The sequence below is a fragment of the Octodon degus genome, unplaced genomic scaffold (assembly GCF_000260255.1).
Source record: "Octodon degus isolate 3935 unplaced genomic scaffold, OctDeg1.0 scaffold00007, whole genome shotgun sequence".
In the NCBI taxonomy this organism is placed as follows: Eukaryota; Metazoa; Chordata; class Mammalia; order Rodentia; family Octodontidae; genus Octodon; species Octodon degus.
In genome coordinates this window covers 21898902-21916954 of record NW_004524583.1, presented here as the reverse complement: position 1 = coordinate 21916954, position 18053 = coordinate 21898902, and the positions used below count along the sequence as shown (strand labels likewise).

The 18053-nt window shown below is 45.9% G+C and overlaps 1 protein-coding gene across 1 annotated transcript; it reads right to left on the bottom strand.

The window, feature by feature from the left end:
* Positions 1-7815: 7815 nt before the first annotated feature.
* On the bottom strand, positions 7816-10020 carry Tmem30b (transmembrane protein 30B). Its single transcript, XM_004624807.2, has one exon. It carries the CDS (start codon positions 9955-9957, stop codon positions 8896-8898), a length of 1062 nt encoding a protein of 353 aa, XP_004624864.1. The 5' UTR covers positions 9958-10020; the 3' UTR covers positions 7816-8895.
* Positions 10021-18053: the final 8033 nt, after the last annotated feature.

Sequence of the window (18053 nt, the reverse complement as noted above, 5' to 3'; positions counted from 1 at the left end):
TGTAGCCTCAGAGCACCACGTTCCAGAATGACAGCAGACGAGGGAAGTTGTTTCTCAGAACTTGGTTCATAGAAAGTTGATCCCTACAGCCAAGAGAGAAGGAAGGTCCAGCTGGCAGCAGACCTTGGCATCATCCCGGGGCACTGGTTTTAGGTACATGCAGAATTGCAAGAATTGTAGGGTCAGAACGGCTTTCACCCAGATTTCAGAAGAACAGTTGGATGTGAGTCCCTGAAGGAACAATGTGTAAAGCCGTGAGCGCGAAGCCAGAGGTGCACTGGTGACTCCAGCAGTTTGGAGAAGTCAGGAACATGGATTGTCTGAGGACAAGCACCAGGAGGGAGCAGAGCTGTTCCAAGAGAAAAGCCATGGGACCTATGACTGGCAGTGCAGTAGGAGTGGAGCCACCCAAGCCCTTTGGGATTCATAGCTTGCCATAAATTGCCAGGGATTCTGGAAGTGAAACTATGGGATGTAATGTTTGCCCTACTGGATTTTGGTCTTGTTTTGTTCCCATTCCTTGACACAGTAACTTCTGGAATGGAAATGTCTATCTTATGCCATTGTATATTGGAAGGGATTAGCTTTGTTTTCATTTGTATATGGGCTCACACCTAAGGGTTTGCCTTAAATCTCAGAGGAGACTTCAGATGTAGAACTTGCAGCAATGTTGAAACTGTTAGGACATTGGCAACCCAGAGATGGACTTTATGCCTTTTGCATAAAGGGATATGCCTACACCTTCAGGGGGCCAGGAGCAGGTTGCGATGGTTTGTGTCCAGATGTCCCCCTGAAGCCTCATGCAGTCATAGGTGGGGTTTTTCAAAGGAGGCTGGATCTAGAGGGTGTGATGCTGGCTTTGGTTCCTGGTGCAAGGCTAGGACCAAGGGCACTTGGTAGTCTGGATAAGATGCTGTGGGTGCAGAAAGATACTGTGACAGTCTCTCCTCGCTTTCCCACCTCCTGCCTGCCACAAACTGTCTCTCCTCTGCCGTGTCACCCTGCTTTGAAGCCAGCAGAGTATGGACTGAAACCTCTACAAACTGAGCTAAATAAACCTTTCCTCCTTTAACTCTGAGGGGTCAGGTATTTTGTGTTGGAGAAAAGTAACCAAGACATTGAGGCTGCGGAGTTACATCTGCCCCCGGAGTGGATCTGCCCCCGGAGTGGATACAAGAAGGGACCCAGCCGACCTCCTTTCTCCAACCTATTCTTTTTTAGGGCTTCTTGTTCTTGTTTCTTCATTGGATTGGCCTTTACAGTTATAATTAATTACTGTCAGTGCAAAAAGCTGAAAGAAAAAAAAAAAAAAACAGGTGATTAGATAGATACCTTGAACCATTTCTGTGCTGCTTCAGGATACTTATTCCATGCTTCCCCAGGAGTTGTGCAGATAATGATGAACCTACTTTCTAGTACTGTCGCATGGACTGCGATGTGCTAAAGTCATCTCGAAAGTATGAGAAAAACGTCAGCTATTTACACTGTCTGTGTTAAATTCAAATATCCCAGGGGCTCCTGGGGCCTCCCTGTCCCCTGCTCCCCAACCTTGGATCAGTTCTCTCTTCCTCTCCTAACCTGTTTCTGCCGTTGCAAGACAGGGATAACATCAGGATTGTTATAAAGCTGAGCAAGGGTACAGGGAACTTATTCAGCATGTTGCCTAGAGTCTTGTACATGCTCAACAATGTCAAAAATGAGCATTTGAAGTCAGTTTAATTGTAAAGGTGAGTTACAGCTTAGTGCTCAAACTATTTCTACATCCATTTCCTAGTGTCTACTAAGACGCTCACCTGGAAGCCACAGGAAAACAATGCTTGGGTGAAAGAAGGTTTGTCCAGTTCGCCTTTTGATCTTGCAACTTTTGCATCCATCATGTGGAGGGGCGGGGCGCGAGAGGAGAGCTTGCACCTCGGCCAACGCGCATGCTCCTTTCGAAGCCCTTTCTCCATCCCATGGCCTCCTACGCTGGCTGAGGCAGGACCATGCAAGCTAGTCCTTAACTTGTTTTCCAGAATGAGATGGAAAGTTTAACATAACACAATTTTATAGCTCCTGCCCAGGAACATATATTACTTTCAAAAAATACAAATACCTTTCCCTTATCATGCATTATACTTTTACATGTACAATTTTCCTGACGTATTGAAGCAATATTCCATGGTTTGCTGTGACTTGGAGGTTTATGGCCCTCCCGTGGCAGATCAGACTAAACATAATTCATTCATAGCTACTTAGTGCTCAGGGAAATAAACCCCTGAACTTAAATAACTATAGTGTGACCTCTGTAAAATATTATTTATGGTTTTAAAACTACAATTATGTAGATATCAAGATGTGCCAAATGTTACAACCCAAACACCAGCCAGCAAATGAGACAAGCATATTCCACAGATGGGGCTGTTTTTCTACAATACTATTTTTGTTTAAATGGATCCTGGGGTAATTACCCTGCAGTGGAAAGCCTTGTTCATGTACATTTTATTATAGATTATAGCTGTTTAATAACTCTCCTTTATCACGAAGCAGCCCCAAAATGTGAACGTTCCATTAACACGCTGCAGTTTAATAGGCAAGACACTGACTACCTTTGAGCAGAAAGCACCTAGCCCATGATCGATGGACTCGCGTAGCCCATCTGCTATTCATTTCTGCAAATTAGTTCATGGGGAAACCCCGATTGTACATTTAAATTATCCAGATGGGAACGCTAAGCTTAGTGTTTCCACGCTGTTAAGAGTATATGTGCATCCCCAGCGCGCTTTACCCCAAGGATTTCAACTGTTCAGCATATCCTCTCTGCATCTCATTTGTTTCCTGAATTACTTCCATTGGGTCAATTATCTTCTAGGAAACAAAATGTTGAGTGGGAGGAAAGGAATAGAATCACCAGCTTGTCGCTGTCACTGAGCAAATGCTTGAGGATCCACCAGAGATGGGTGCTGGTACTTGGCCCTGGCAGAGATAAAGCTGAAGGAGAAAAAAATCTCAGCTCCCATGGAACTAACAGTCCAAATAAGGAGGCAAAGCCAATACTCAAGTCTGAGGCAGGGTGTAAGACCAGGCTGAGGCAGGAAATGGGTGAGAGAGGGGGACATTTGAGGATTTCACACAGGGCAGAACATGGAGGGGGTGGGGTAGCCCTGGAGCTCAGGTGAGGGGGACCACATGACTAGGACAGGCAGGGACGTGGGGCTCAGGCGTCTCCAGCTCTGCAGTGTGGCTGCAGTCTGGTGCATTGCTGGAGAAATGTGCCTGGAGACTCAGTTAGGCCAACTCCCGAACCTTGCATAGCCTGCTAAGGCATTTACCCCCCAGCGGCAGCCCCTACAGTGCTTAGACCTGACTGATTTTAAGTTGGGGGATAATCAAGGTGAGCTTCTGAGGTCCTATGACATGGATGTGATGGGGGGGGGTCCACTGGACCTCCAGTTATGAAGCCCCAATGTCCTGATAAAAGACAACCAAACCTTGGGCCAGTGAGGCAATGGAATGCCTGTAGAGTAGGGAAGCACCGGGGTTGGAGATCATGGCGTGAGGGAAGAAATTGTGTGGGAGGAAGCATTGAAGGGTGATGATAAGCAGGCAGTTCTGGGTTTTGGCTTGGGTGACTTAGGACATGAAGGATCCTTGTGAACCAGGGGGGCTGGGGTGGAGGAAGAGCAGGGGAGTTTAGCACTGACCATCCGAGATGCCTGAGGCCTGCCACACACTCGGGCCTGCCCGTGGGGAGGTTGCAAGCTTGGAGAGAAGATGGGTTGGAGAAGATTGTCACCGGTGTATGTGATGCTCAGTGATACTTTTAAAGAGCCATGAATGTGAATATGTGAGCTAATTTTCTCTCCTAAGAAAAGCTTGAGAAATACTGTGACTCAGCTTTTTGCAAATTATGTTAGAGTAACACACAAGCCTTAATCCTGAAAGACTTGCAGCTTCAGGTTTTTCAAAGAGTGTTATTTACTTTAACTGGGAGCGGTGGCACATACCTGCAATCCCAGCACTCAGGAAGCTGAAGCAGGAAAATCTGCAAGTTTGAGGCCAGTTTAGGATTAAACAGTGACTTTAAGGCCAGCCTGGACTATTGAGTAAGACCTTGACTAAAAAAAAATACCAAACAGAAAGAATCCCATTACTTTTCTTGGTCAGTGAGGGTACTGGGAATTGAATCCAGAGCCTTTCCACTGGGCTATATGCCCAGCCCCCTTTTATTTAAATTTTTGTTATTTTTTTCTTCAGTTTTATTTTTATTAGTACAATTTTGCAATAGTGATTATATTCATTATAGGAAATTGGTACATGCACATAACACATCTTGATCCTATTTTATGTCCCCTTTCCCTCTATTCTCCCCCTCTTGTACCCTCTAAAAAAAAATTTTTTTTTTTGAGTCAGGGTCTAATAAACCACTAAATTTCTCAGGCTGGCCTTGAACTTGTGCTGATTCTTCTGTCTCAGTCTCTCAAATTGCTGGGATTACAGGTCACCGTGCTGGGCTTAGGATACCATGCACTTCATCAGATTTGGACAAAACTGGGCAAAATGGAAAGGAATACACCTCCACCTCTTTGGCCTTGATGACTTTCCAAGAGCGCATAGATTTTGATGGATAAGATGAATGAGACCACATGGTGCTAAGCGCCTTGGACTTTCAAGAGCAAAAGGCCTTTTAGAAGAACAAAGTTTCATTATTAATGACATATGACTTACAGTTTTCATCAGGAATGTAAGGTTCCACCCACTTTAATGGCAACTTAGTTATGACCTCAATGAGCAGGGCAAGGCTATTAGCTGAGGGTCTTGACAGTAATGCCTTTTGCTTCTAAGGAAAAAGATAAATCACAGGTTGATCAAAAAGACAAGGGAAGGGGTTCAGAAGGAGGTGAGTTACCATCCACTTGCTGGATGTCTCAAAGCCTTGTCACCAGTGAGCCCTGCTAGTGTGCCCCGCCTTCTGGGCCCCTCTCCGACAAAGAAAAATGCCTCCTGCATCTTCCTTTTTCCTCCTCTCCTGCTTCAGCACAAGCCCTACACAGTTGGTGTTGGATTTCATGGCCCAATAGGATTTCTCTCTGCCTTCAGGGAGCCTGCAGGGACGGGTACATTAAGGATGGTGTGCTCCAGCACCCCATCCACAGGAGGAGCACTTTTCCCTCCAGGCACCTTACCATGATCAGGGAGGTTCAGGACCAGGGCTGTATCCAGAGCATCAATAACCAGAAAATTGTTAGAAAATCTTGCAAAATCTTTACAAAGTGCTGTTCTTATGTAAGATCTCTTTGGGACCTTAATGTGTTTCGTCAGATTTGTGCTAAGGGATTTTTAATAACTCTTTAAAAATAACTCTGTTTTTGTTGGAGGGAATTAAGAGAAATTCTCCTGGGGGAGAAGATAAAGTTAAGTTTTGTTTTTAATTTGCCATCTAAGGTCAGCTAGCTGTATTTTATGTACAAAAAACATCTGGGATGCAAAGAAATGTCTGATGAAAAAAAGGGCTGGCGAGATAGCTTAGTGGAATAAAGTGTCTGCTTAGGTAAGCTTAGGCAAGCACAGGGACCTCAGTTTGATCCCTGCCCCCAAAAGCTTCATCAGTCCTCCCTCCCCCAGGTGGGCTGAGCCAGTCAGAGTCTGGTGCATGACTGTAATTCCAGCCTTGGGGAGGCTGAAAGCAGGAGGATCACCCCAAATCCGAGCTGTGTAGTGAGACCCTGTAACAACCAAATACATTTGAAAATAAATAAAATAAAATAAAGGAAAATAAAGGAAGAGGGAATTTACTTGCATTAAAAGGAAGAGCTAACTTGTAACCAGGCACATGTAAGGAACTGATTGTATCTTTCCCACCAACTCACTGGGAGAAATTATTCAGGATTCCTGAGGTCACCCATGCAGAAGAGGGCAACAGACTGAAAGAAAGGCAGAAGGCCGCGGCTATACATTATACACTGACGTTTGCTCTACAGGAAATTCCAGACTATTATCGTCCCTCTAATTTTTAACAATTGAGTCATCAGCTAATGGCTGACTTGACCATGGAGACACCTGGAACACTCTTCTTGTTCTCAGACTGTTGGGGACCTCTCAGTGACCATGTTACTTTCTCTTTTGTTTGTGCTTTCATTGGACGAGGTAGGCCACTGCTCGGCTCCAGTTTAGGTCTTTTCCACTGCACGCTTAGAAAACACGACTGCCTCCAGCTGGGGAACAGGTACAGGTAACATGAGACTCCATTTCAACTAGAATCCTGAGACACCAGACAAAATGCTACAAGCCACAGGGGTCACTGCAGGAAAATAGTCCATGTTCTCATTTTAAAAGTTTGTGCTGTTTTGTAGTTCCAAATACCCAACAACTAACCGAAGTTTACCATTTGAGTAAAATATACAGAAGCAAGAATTACGACCATGTTCTTCAATACCTATCAATACTGAAAACTTTAAAATATCAACCACATTTATCAAATCCAAGCAATAGTGAGGGTCACCTAATTCATATGCATGCTGATGCTGCTATAAGTCTAAATTCTGTTTTAGGAAATTAACAATGAAAGGCTGAGCTCATTTTGAGTCTTATTCTAAAAATTTTTCTTTTTTTTTTTTGGCAGAACCGGGGATTGAACTCAGGCCCTTGGCAAGTGCTAATTCTATTGAGCCATCTCCCTGGCCCCTCCAAAAATTTTCTTACTCATTATAAATCTGCTATTATGTTAACAAGTGAGGAAAACGGCTGGTAGCATTTGTACCTTTAAGATCAGAGTTCAAAAAGAACTAAGCAAACACGATAATAAAACAAAGACAAACACAACCTTTATTCTCTTTTAGAACTGAAGAAAATAGGGTCTGGTATGGTAGTCATTAATTTAATCAGAATACCTTAGGATTTAGGGTCTTATTCGAAAATTTATAGCAACAGACTATTTAAAAAATGCTAGCAAAATATACGCTGCTCTCAAGTTACATGGTAGAAAATATAGCAAGCATTTTATCCAACACAGGAGAGGGCTGGGCTAGTGAGCTGCTCAAATATTCATAATAAATAACAATCAGTCAAAATGTATGTAAGGACGCTTTTGTAGCCTAACATCACAATATTAGATTTGATGATAAAATTACGTCACATTTAGGAGTTTGGAAGCCGACATGTTGCAATCACTAGTTTCTTGTTATATCTAAATAATGGAATAGACTCACTTAAATCACTCCTACAAGATTCCCAGGAAGACCTCAATGACAAGCATTTATCCATCCATCCATATTTTGAAAAAATTATGGGAGTTTAATAAAATCAATGTAAGCTATTCAATACAATTTGTTTAGACTGCTGAAAAATAAAACATCCTTCGAGAACTTGCATCTCTGCAGATTAATGAAAATGAGCAGTAGTAACTGGAAAAGACTGTAATAGCTAGCAAGCATTACAGAATTCCCACAAATGACCAAAGAACTCTGGTTCCTGCAAATAAGCTAGTAAAATGGTTTCAGGTTCTTTCACCTTAAAAGGGTTTTGTATAAAAATATTCTATTGTTCTATTTTTTGCAAACCTATTGATTCTAGTTGGTCAATAAAATCAACTGACTGGTTTTTACCATTACCTCAAAATTTCAAATAATCCTAAAATTCTAATTTACGTATAAGATTATATTCCTAGTAATTACTAGAGGAATCATGTAATAAACATGATTACTAGAAACAAACATGTTTCATTTGACTCTTTTTTCTTTTTTTTTTTTTTTTTGTGGAACCAGGGATTGAACTCAGGTCCAAGCGCTTGTCAGGGAAGCCCTTATTCCACTGAGCCATCTCCCCCGCCCCTTCATTTGAGAACATAAATACAACCCCTTCTGTTTCAGATCTAAGAGAAAGGCCATGAATGAAGCCTTCCTCTTAAACATTAAAATCAATTGGACAACACAGTACAATGATTGTCAGGACCCAGAGGATGGACTGCCGCCGATGGCTTTCCCTCTAAGATTCCTCCCAGCTTGAAGCTTTTAAGGTAGGAATATCCTCCCTGAGCCATTTATTGGCATCTTCCAGCTTCTAAGAAGCCTCTGGCCAAGTCTGTTTTCCACCCAGACACTGGATGAGTGGACACACACCCGGCACAAATCCATTTGCCAAGTTTCCCAGCAAAAGTATCTTTCCCCATTTGTTCCACAGACAGAGACCTTCCTCTGTTTAAGGCCGCCCTGAGATGGGCAGGCCACTAGGAACAAACGACTAGCCGGAGAAGAGAACCCAGGTTACTGAACTCAGGTAACCACTTCAGGCCAAGAGTGCAATCCTCACATTCGAGGGAATACAGGAAACTCCAGAGGATCTTGTTAGACACGACTTGGAGTGATTCATGCCAGCCTTGGCGAGTCAAGGCTGGGGGGTTGGTGGTAATCTACGGATAACAAGCATATTCTCCCCCACTGTCTGTGTTTCTGCTGATTAACCGTGGGCCGCACTCTCGAGTCCAACCCCCTACCAGACTCTACAGCTCATGCTCCAAGCCAAGCTCTGCTGCTCAAGTGGGGCGTCACTCGCCGGCTGCCTGAAATTAAATAAGAACATCCCGGGTCTGTCAATCGCTGGTCCCGTAAGGGTCGTCGAATGGGAGTCTCTAGGGTTCGGTGGGGTGCTGGAATTCTACAGTCGTTAAGACATGTCGACTTGGTACACCTTAAAGTAGATGGAGAATCTGCAAGGTTTCCCCCGCCCTCCCAAGCCCCCAGGCCAACCGGAGAGTGGCAGCCCAAGAGAAGGAGCAGAGGCCCTTCCTCTGGTCCCTCTATCCACAACAGCAGGCAAAGTGAGGTGAGCTCGATATTGGGCGGAAGGTGATAGAGGGGCGCCAGGGGAGCTCTGAAGGCCTCTGACACAAAGCTGAAAGCCCCCCTCCCAGAGCTGGCCTCACTCATCGTCGTTTTCATCGTCGTCCTGGTCCTGGTAGCGAATGTAGACGGCCAGCATGACGAAGCCCACCACGATGCAGAGAGAGCCGACAACCAGATAGGCGATGCCCAGGAACGGGTTCTTGCCGCCCATCCATGAGATGTTGCTGAACACCAGGAGCTTGTGGCCGCCGAAGGCGCGCACCGGGTAGTTGTAGGCGATGTCCACGCGGTACGCGCCGCTGGGCAGGCCGGCCGAGTAGTTGCCCTGGCGGATGCGCGCGTACAGCTTGCGGAAGGTGGGCAGCGCGGCCGTGCGCATCCACACCACGAAGTCCTGGTTGACGAAGCCGGTGTTGTTTGGATCCGGGCTCAGCTCATACACCGGCCGGCGCCAGTTGGGGGGCGGCGCGGTGCCCCGGAAGGCGAGCGCCAGGCTGCCGTTGACGAGCGGCGGGTTGCGGAACTTGATGTGGTAGTCGGTCCACCAGGCGATGGCCGCGCGGTCCAGCGGCACCTCCACGTAGGGCCCGCCGGATTGGCGCTGGTGCCACAGCGAGAAGGTGTCGTTGAACAGGCTGTTGGCGACGGCGCCGCAGGGCGCCACCGGCAGGCCGGCGGCGGAGAACTGGTAGGGGGCGCACTCGTTGGCCGGGTGGCGCAGCGCGCTGACCAGCCCGCTGAGCTGCGCGTCGTCGCGGGACACGCCGTAGCGCCGGTTGTTCTGGTAGAAGCCCGTCAGCTCGTAGTAGAGGTACACCGGCCCCGGGAAGAGCTCGGACAGCGTGAAGTGCCAGGAGCACGAGCAGGGCGGCGGCGGCGCGCGGCCCTGGCCCTGGGCGGCGCACGCGGCGCAGCTGCCCGCGTCCGCGTCGCCCGTGTAGTCGTGCTCCAGCTCCTGGATGGCGTTGGACGAGTAGTACAGCCCCAGGCCCAGCCCGAGGAAGGCCAGGCCGGCGCAGAAGAAGAGCGGCAGCGTGATGCCCGCCGACAGCAGCGGCTGCCAGGCGGGGAGGCGCTGCTGCGTGAAGGCGGTGTTGTCGGGCTGGTGCGCGCCCCGCGCCGCGGCGCTCCAGGTCATGGTGGCCCGGGCTCGCGGCCGCGTCTCCGCGGCTGGCCGGGGCGCACGGACGGCTCGGCCGCTTCCGCCGCGGCGCAGGTGAGGCCCGCGGCTCCGCCCCTTCCCTTCCGAGGTGCGCGGGGCGGGCCTCCCCGGTCTCACCTGGCGGTCCAGGGTCGCGCCGGTCCCTCCCCCTCCGCTTGGGAGGCGTGGCGGCCTCCGGGGACATCCGATCCTGCCCGGGTGCCACCTTCTCTCTCCAAAACCCCAGCACTGGCCAGAGATCCAAATCTCAAGCACATCAGCGTTCTGCAGGTCCCACCCAGAGCTGGCGCCGTGCTGGTGGAGGCTTGAAGATCTCCGGACCGGACTAAGGAAACTTCTCCGTCTTTACCAAGGAGGCGTGACTCCAGATCCCGGGTCTTTGTAGATTAACTTAGGGAGCCTTTTGCGTTCAGCTCTCAGCCGCAAGTTGTGGAGCTGCAGTCTAGCCTCTATTTAAAAAAGAAAAAAAGATTTTCTGACCAGAGGCCCCCAGCTGGCTATATAACTGAGAAAGGTGAAAAGCTCTCTAAAAATAAAATGACCCTTAAAAAAGAATCAGACTGGAAGAGAGGGCCATTGAGGAGGAAATAGTCCCAGTAGATCATGCGCGTAGAGAAATATGCCAAAACGAAATCCATTTTTTCTTTATAAACAATATGCACTAACACAGAAATTTACAGCCCGGCGAATGAAAGAAGAGAGCAAGAAAAAAAAATTGGAGAGTTACACAGCCTTTGAATATCTCTCTAGCTGGTGAGAAAACCAATAAGTAGGAAAAGGCACTACACGGTATGTGACTATTTTCCTCCGTGGGTCACTCGCCGGTCTCAGGTCTAGCGAACGAAGCAGCTGTCTACAGTCAGGGACCGGTGCAATGTTTAGGCTAAGGAGGTGAATTACAAGGATTTTTAGAATTTCTACGAATTCAAATTAGCTCTGAGTATTGTCTAGGTTTCTGGTTTTTGTGTCTAAATTGGGGTACAACATACATGAGGAGGGTATGCAACCCTTTCACTTCGTTTAAACCCTCCCTGGGGCTGGGGAGATAGCTCAGTGGAATAAGTGCTTGCCTGGCATGCGCAAGGTTCTGAGTACGATCCATGGTACCACACACACACACACACAAAATTAAAAAAGAAAAACCCTCCCTGTGTATTTAAGTGTGCTTACTTCTGCTGCAGCTTATAAAATACAAGAAATTTTATTTTTTTCTTGTGGAACCGGGGATTGAACTCAGGCCCTTGCACTTGCCAGGGAAGCGCTTATTCCACTGAGCCATCTCCCCAGCCCAAAATGCAAGAAATTGAAACATTTTCTCTGTTACACATCCACAGCTAGCATCATACATTGTATCCAAGAGTCATTTACAATCCACTTACACCTGGAAAGTTAAAATGTTTGATAAATGATAGGACTTTTAAAGAAACCTCTTTGGCCCTACACTGAGCACTGGAGAGAAAATATTGTTAGAGTCCTTATCTCAAAGCATTTGTAGTCTGCTATGGGATCTATTACTCGGGAGTAAGTGAAATAGACAGTAGCCTCCATATGATCAAGTACTGAATTGTGCTTTACAAGCCTCACACTGAAATTAAAAGGTAATATTATTTTAACACTGAGAAATTGATTCTGCCTTATTTGATGAATACAGGTTGGAAGCTTTAGCTGTTACAGAATACTTGCAGTAGTACTTGATGGTGGTGGGATGGTTTGAATCCAGGACCTTGCTTGGAGCTCCATCCCCAGCCCTATTTTCATTTTTTATTTTGAGATAGGATCTCAACAGGTTGACAAAATTGGCTCAGACTTGCAACCCCCCTGCCTCAGCCTCCCAGAGTGTTAGGATTACAACCTTGCACTGTCAGGCTTAGGTTTTTTTTTACCTCTTAGATCCCAGGAGAGGTAATTCCAGCATTAGCTGCAAATTCCCATATAGCATGATCCACTTTCTACTCCACCTGTTTAAAAGTAAGAGAACAGGGCTGGCCAGATAGCTCAGCAGACGAAAGTGCCTGCTTAGGCAGAGTGCAGCAGCTGGGGTTTGACCCCCTGCTTGCTGTGCTGGCCCTACCCACGGGTCGAGCTAAGCCAGCGATTGAGACTGGGCGTGGTGGTGAGTGCCTTTAATCCCAATGCTTGGGAGGCTGAAAACAGGAGAATCACTTGAGTCCAATCTACATAGTGAGACCCTGTAGACCATGTACTAATTACAGAGAGAGAGAGAGAGAGACAGAGAGACAGAGACAGAGACAGAGACGGACAGATAGAGAGATGGGGGAGAGAGAGAGAGAGAGAGAGAGAGAGAGAGAGAGAGAATAAACAGCTCTCTTTATCCTGCACTTATTTCCATACTCCCAGTCCTGCTGAATCACCAATCTGCTCCATAGTTTCCAGGAAGGGATCCAGGTCTCAGATTGCTATCTAGGTCAGAAGTCTACCTACCAACTGTGTAGCCACCACGCCCCTATGTCCTACAGCCAACTTATTCCACTCATTCTGCTTTGTTGAATGAATACAGGTTGGAAATTTTAGCTGTTACAAAATACTTGCAGTAGTCCTTGGTACTACACCCAATTCCGAGTTGAAAAGAGGAGACTATTTCAGAGCAAAACAGTCGACAGGGTGGGCATAGATGAGGTTTGGAGCGGGGTAGAAATAAAGGATTCACACTTTTGGGTGATGTGGAGGTGGTATCGAGGGTCAGGGTGGAGAAAGGGGAAGCAGAGGCAGCCAAAGTCGAACAACTCCTTTTAGAAATGTGAGGAGGAAGAGAAGTGGTGGTGACCCGGCAGGGCTCAGGCCCTAGAAGAAAGTCCTCCTTATGGATGGCGGAAATGTGCTTGCCCTGTGGGGAGGGACAGTGTTGGTGAGAGAAGGTGGCAAGGTCCCTGGTGGTAAGGAGCAGCAGCAGGCTGGCCCAGAGCCCAGTGCCGCATTCTCTCACCTGTGAAAGGAAGGCCAGTGTGTAAGTGTGGATGCAGGACGCAGCTGGGCTCTGGGGCAGCTCAAGGGGATGTTTTCATTGCAGAGTTGCTTTCTGGCCACGCGTTGTGGTGCATGTTTTCGGTTCCAGCTGCTGGGGAGGCTGATGCAAGATGACTTGAGCCTGGGTATTTGAGGACGGCCTGGGCAATTTATCAAGACCCTGCCTCAAAACAAAAGAATTCTTATAGAGTAAAAGGGGAGCTGAGCTGTCAGAGGAGACGGGAAAGATGGGCTATAGGGCTGATGATAGGTGGAGGCGGGGAGAAGGAACCCCACATCTCTGTATAGAGAGTCCAGCAACTGAGGATCCAGGAGGGCAGATGACAGATTGTACCAACTTTTGGGGGTTCCAGGGCAGGTGAATTGAAATGGTAAAGGTTCAAGATATTACAGTCCTTGCTGAAGGGTGGCTTAAAGGGATAGGCCTCAGAGCACAAGGCAGATACAAGAAACTGCAAAACCAGGAAAGAAAGGGACCAGAGACAGAGAGGCCAGCAGGCTGCTGGCTCCAGTGCTGCTAGTAGGAGCAGCATGAGCACCCGGATGAGGAGGAGGTGGAGGTTCTGGAGGTGAAGCTGCATGGAGAGCCACAGATTCAGGGGCCAGAGATGACATAAAGTACATGCCAGAATGCCTGTAGGCTATGCCGATAGCGCATTGTTTTATATAAGGGACCAAGTGTCTGCAGATGGGCATCCTCCACCAGAGACTGTCTGTGTGGCAGCTTTTCTCCAGCAGCATCAAAGTACAGAGAGGGTGAGGGCTGATGCAAGACCAAGTTTCAACGTCCTAGTTCTCATTTTATTACCCTTTATCATGATACATGAAACCTTTCAGTACCACTAAAGAAACCAGTTTATTCAGAAAATTCTTTATTGTATCAGTGTTTTTGAGAGAACTCAGAAAAATTTATGTATTTATTTATTATTTTTTAATGTATTTGGTTGTTGCAGGGTCTCCTCCTGCTTTCAGCCTCCCCAGTGCTGGGATTACAGGTGTGCACCACCACGCCTGGACTCTGGTCAGCTCGGCTTGACCTGGGGGCTGTGCTGGTGTGGCATGTGGTACCAGGGATGGAACTACGGTCCCTGTACTTGCCTAAGCTTGTCTAAGCAGACACTTTAGTCCACTGAGGTATCTCGCCAGTCCAAGGCACCGCTAATGTTAATACTCTTAAAATTACTTTGGTTCTCTATTTTATCATCTTGATTTTGTCCATATATGTTTACTTTTTAGTTAGTAGCAATTAGGATAAAAGTATCATTCTGCTTGCCAAATTACCCCCTTTTAATGAGAAAAATGAAATATATTCTGAGTTCCTTTGCATTCTCTTTTTGCAATGATAATCCCAATTCTTTCTTTCTTTCTTTCTTTCTTTCTTTCTTTCTTTTCTTTTTTTTTTTTTTTTTTTGCCATTACAGGGATCAAACTCAGGACCTTGTGCTTGCCAGGCAGGCACTTATGTCACTGAGCTATCTAGCCCTGTAGTGCTACTGACTGAACTCAAGTCCTCACACATACTGAGCAAGACCTGTACCACTGAGCTACATTTTTAGCTTTCTCTGTGATTTTAAACATAGTTTCAATGTTTATTGGTCCATCATATTTTACTGCTTTGCCTTGTTGGACACATAGATTATTTTCAGTGCTGCAGTATTCCAAAGACTATGGTAGTGCATGTTGTCTTGTGTACAATTTTCATTTTAGGCTATTTCCTTGGGATAGATTCATAAAAGGGGCTTAAAAATCAAGCTCTTTAAAAATACAGAATACTGAAATCTTTTCAATTGCTGTAACAGTGTATATACCTTATTGTGCAAAATTGCTAGCCAAAGTGTGTATTTTATCTATGCTAATAAACTGTCACATTCAGAAGAATAGTGCATGACATTAAGGAAGTCTACATTTTCCTCTAAAGTTAGTATGTGGACATGTTCAAACTGCTTAATTTCTCTAGTCTTATCATCACTGTGTATTTGCCAAAATGATAGCAAGCACCCTCATTCAGTGCAAAATTTCTGTTCCTAGCCATCTGAAGTGGTCTTTTTTTTTTTTTACAACGGCTAACTGAGTTAACAGCTAACATTTATTATATATTTGCTTATTTATTCAGTTATTCATTTTGGTACCAGGAATCAGATTCACGACCTCACGCTTGCCAGGCATGTGCGGTGCCACTGAGCCATATCCCTGGCCCTGACTAGCATTTATTGAGTGCTAGCGAGCAATCTCATTTTAAGCACTTTCCATACTTTGTCTAATTCACACCACAAGCCACAGTGGCTGCTGTAATTATCAGATCCAATCAAACTGATGCAGAAGGATGGTTTAGGCTAACATGGTGGGGACCACCCACGTGCTCATGGTGGTGCATAGGAAGCTCAGGAGTGGTCGGTTCCCTTCATTCCGGGGTCCTACATTTTCAACCAGAAGACTACAATACCTTTGCATTTTTCCTCCCGAAAGAACTCAAAAAACTTCAAACTCCAGCCAGTTTTTGCTGTTGGGGATTTTCTCTTACATCCCAAAGAGAATTCTGTTCTACTTAAGCAAGGAATCCTAGAACAGGACTCCTTTATTTTGTTTTTCCAAAAGCTTTTGTTTTAAAGCCAATTTTTGTTTGGCATGCCCGTTTCTCTTGGTGAAATAAAAATAACTTCACTCGTCTGGCGTGCACAGTGTTTGCATTTATTTCATTTAATTCATGACTATTTATCTTACTGTAACAGAGTAGGGTTTTAATTGGTGCTCCTTTATGCGGGTTTGTACTGCGGAAAGTTGTTGCCTATTATTCTGCCCATGAGGCAGATTTAATTTTAAAAGAATAAATTTAAACGGCTTCATAAAGTTACAGCATATGTTCAAGAATGATTTTTTAAGAATTCATTGTGCTGGGACAAGTTTCATTAAGAGCTATATTAAGCAGACTTCCTATTTCAAAAGTTGTGGGGTGGTGCCCCCTAGTGGAAGAGACAGTAACTAGCGCTGCGCGCGCTGGAGGTACATCCCCACACATGTCCTCTCTGCTCGGTGCCTGGTGTGTTAGATCTCCGTCACCAACCTGTGGCCGAAGGGCAGGTCAAGGAGAACCGACTGTGAGTGGGCCGGCAGAGGGGGCAGTAGAACATGGAAAATGGCACAGAGGTCACGCTGGCGTCTTGAACGGCCTGGGCATCTGGATGAGTGTTGTCCAGTTTAGAAAACAGTGAACACAGGACCAGAAAAAGATGAACCGGCAAAGATGGGGCTGGACTGGAGCTGTTCAGGTGGAGCTTGATTGTAAGGATTGTGCTTTCCTGAAGTGAAAGAGAGACCCTTTAACAAGCAGGGGATAAGGGGCCGGGGAGATGGCTCAGTAGAATAAGCGCTTGCTTGGCAAGCGCAAGGGCCTGAGTTCAATCCCCGGTTCTGCCAAAATAAATAAATAATGCAGTGCCAGCCCCGCCCCAGGGGTGCGATAAAACAGCGATTGGGACTGGGCGTGGTGGTGCATGATGTAATCCCAGCACTTGGGAGGCTGAAAACAGGAGGATCACTACACGTCTGAGCTGTGTAGTGAGACCCTGTAGATCCTATACTAAAATAAGTACAAAAAATTTAAAAGAGAGAGAAAGAGAGACAGAAGAAGAGGAAGAAGAGGAAGGAAGAGAAGGAGAAGGAGAAGAAGAAAGAAAGTAAGTAAGAATGAAAGAGAGAAAGAGAACTATACTCCCAGCTGGGTCACACCTATAAACCCTGCTACTTCATTTTTATCACACTTTTTTATTTGCAAGTAATGTATATATACTAAAAATTTAAGGTTAAGTACAATATTGACACACATACAAAGTTATGCATATGGCAGGTAGGATACAATTCCTATCTTTCCGTCTGAGTAGTCCAGGTATGCCAAAGCAACAATGTTGCTTTTTATAAGCAACTAAAGGAATCAACTGAATTATGTTCAAAAATAAACTTAACTTTTATAAACAAGCCTAATAGTAGAGAAAGAATACTTTTTTTTTTTTTTATTTAGTACAGGGTCTCACTACACAGATGGGACTTGCAGTGATCCTCCTGCTTTCAGCCTCCCAAGCACTGGACTACAGGTGCGCGCCATCACACCGTCTCAGTCGCTGTCCCAGTGCACCCCAGGGGCAGGGCCGGCACAGCATGCAGGGGGATTGAACCCTGGTCCCTGCGTCTGTCCAAGCAAATGCTTCAATCCACTGAGCTATCTGGCTGGCCTGGGAAAGAAAGAATACTTACATCACTGAACCACTGCCCCAGTTGGGCAACATTTTTTTTTTTTTTTTGTACTGACCATTGGAAATGTCACTTGGGCAGATGTCATTTCAACCAGTTGGTTCTTGTGTTGGTAAAACTGCCATTTTTACATTCCCTGATACATTATCTTATTCAAAAATTCATGAAAAAATATGCAATGCTGGTCATTCTGTATTTATTTATTTATTTATTTATTTATTTATTTTGGAACTGGGGATTGATCTCAGGCCCTTGTGCTTGCCAGGCAAGTGCTTATTCTACTGAGCTGTCTCCCCAGCCCCTGGTCATTCTATATTTAAATAATTGGTAAGTGGTTAAAATACCACTAACAGAGATTGTAAAAATTAGCTGGGCTGGCAGGGAGCAGGCTTTGTTAGCTGGTTTGTTCCTTTTTATAGGACACAAGGTGGCAATATGTAATATGTACAGAACTACTCAGAAACTAGGAACCAGGGTACAAAATTAATCATCAATCTACAAAATTCTTCCTATGAAACTTTTAAGCAGAAAGACCCAAAATAGACTTAATGTCCATGTGGAAAAACGTGGCCATCACTCCAACTGTCTCATGCATCTGCGAGGTATACACTAGCACTGTTTAATATACTTTCTCTTGACCACTACAAGAGACTACTCGGAAGTGATGATGGAAAAACTGCTCTAGGGCGGGAGTGTAGGCGGAGCACTTGCATGGCATGTGCCAGGCCCTCCCAGCAGTGCCAGAAAGGGAAAAAAAGTGCTTTTCTAAAATGGGGTTAGGGCTGGAGAAATGGCTCAGTGGTCTAAAGCACCTACTTGAAACAAGCTTGGCAAAGCATACG

What these genes read in the sequence shown, in the direction of transcription:
- Tmem30b (XM_004624807.2), bottom strand. Translation starts at nt 9,957, where the DNA reads ATGACCTGGAGCGCCGCGGCGCGGGGCGCGCACCAGCCCGACAACACC.